The 1,474-nt window shown below is 45.9% G+C and overlaps 1 protein-coding gene across 1 annotated transcript in view; it reads left to right on the forward strand.

The window, feature by feature from the left end:
* Positions 1 to 1,160, forward strand: part of T265_04972 (hypothetical protein) — a gene marked incomplete at both ends in the record, with an annotated part of 16,947 nt that extends 15,787 nt beyond the window's left edge. The window contains one exon of the mRNA XM_009169849.1: positions 952 to 1,160. Coding sequence (XP_009168113.1) covers positions 952 to 1,041 — 90 coding nt within the window. The remainder of the gene's footprint in view (positions 1 to 951) is intronic.
* Between the last annotated feature and the right edge of the window lie 314 nt (positions 1,161 to 1,474).

Consider the following 1,474-nt stretch of genomic DNA (forward strand, 5'->3'; position numbering starts at 1 on the left):
GTGCGCAAACCGTCACACCACGGTAAGGTCCAGTCTCTTCGTGACGGATGCGCTGGTTAGTCGCGGCGAAGTAACTAGATGAACCCAGTTTGGTGTTCAAAGCAACGCTCTCAAGACTGATAAACTAGTGTTTAGATGCTCAGCAGTAGGGAACCCACGACCGCTGACGTGGCGGTGTAATGCAGCCGATGACACTGTTGCATCTACACGCTTATCCTGAACAAATAATTGTTCGATGACTTTCTACGTTTTTGTCTACATAGCTCCATCGAACTGAATCAATTGCCTTCATCTTACATCGGTAGCCAAAACGAACATAGCGTTTACTGCTTGAAAGGCGAACCATACTGATATACACCAACACATAGTTCCCAGAAGTTTCGTAAACCAACAAGCCGTCCGTCCAGCAGCGAAAGCTGCGGTGGTCATATATCACGCATGCCCAACCACCGTTTGTCGAAGGGGGTGCAGTTTTTCTACCCAATTCAGAGTGGCGCAAGCAGAGGTAGCCAACGTTCGATCTGCAGAGAAGTATGAAAGGACCCACGGGAAGTATGAGTAATGTGGGTGCGACTCGTCTTCCAGAATGCGGTCCACGTGGTCCTCCTGTGCCTGGTTTCCGATGCTGCGAGATATGGTTGCCAGTCAAAGTCACTGCCGTTCCCAGTTCCTATTCATACTGTCTGAATGAGTGTCTGACGTAGAAACCACGGAAGGACTGCGGGAGGCTAGCATTAAGTGCCCTCCACGTTCACTTTTGTTCGCTCCATTAAAATGAGGCATTCAGATAAATTATGGTTGTTCTTCGGTAAAATTTCATTGTTGAACATGGATGTGGTGCTGTTGATTGTGACTTTGTTTGGTCGGCGTGTCGCAACCGCTGAGGACTTGTGATTTAACTAGTTTATATAACGCTAACAGCATTAACGTTCTTATTCTCTTTTGCCACAGGTATCAGATGTGTCACAAGAACCTGGAAGTGATCAAGCCCCCGAGCAAAACACGATACATTGGGAACCTAGTGATGAAAGTTTTCACTGACGTTACCATTTCGCTAACGTAGCTAGAAAAAATTTGCAAGATCAAAATATTTTGACTAAATCGGACTGGTCTCCTTTTCGTTTTTCCATGTATAAAGTTTCTAAATGGTCCTATCGGAATAAAGTCATTCTGAGTTAAAGCCATGCACTACCATTGTACATACATTTTACGGGACTCGATTTGAGGTCACAAATGTTCGCAAACCAGAAACCAGCTGTCTGTCGTGTCATCTGAAACAAACACGACAGCTGAAGTGCTGTCAAACTGTTATAATCATCATCAGTTGTAAAAACCGCGCACTCACCGTGCATGGGTTATAGCTACCATGGTTTCGTTCACCAATGATTTAGGGAGGTGGGGGAGCTAGAATTGGAGACATGGATGTCTCCAATGGATGTCAGTGGAGTTTTCACCGGGGAGATCGGGAGAGGCG

The sequence above is a fragment of the Opisthorchis viverrini genome, assembly GCF_000715545.1.
Source record: "Opisthorchis viverrini unplaced genomic scaffold opera_v5_89, whole genome shotgun sequence".
Classification (NCBI taxonomy): domain Eukaryota; kingdom Metazoa; phylum Platyhelminthes; class Trematoda; order Opisthorchiida; family Opisthorchiidae; genus Opisthorchis; species Opisthorchis viverrini.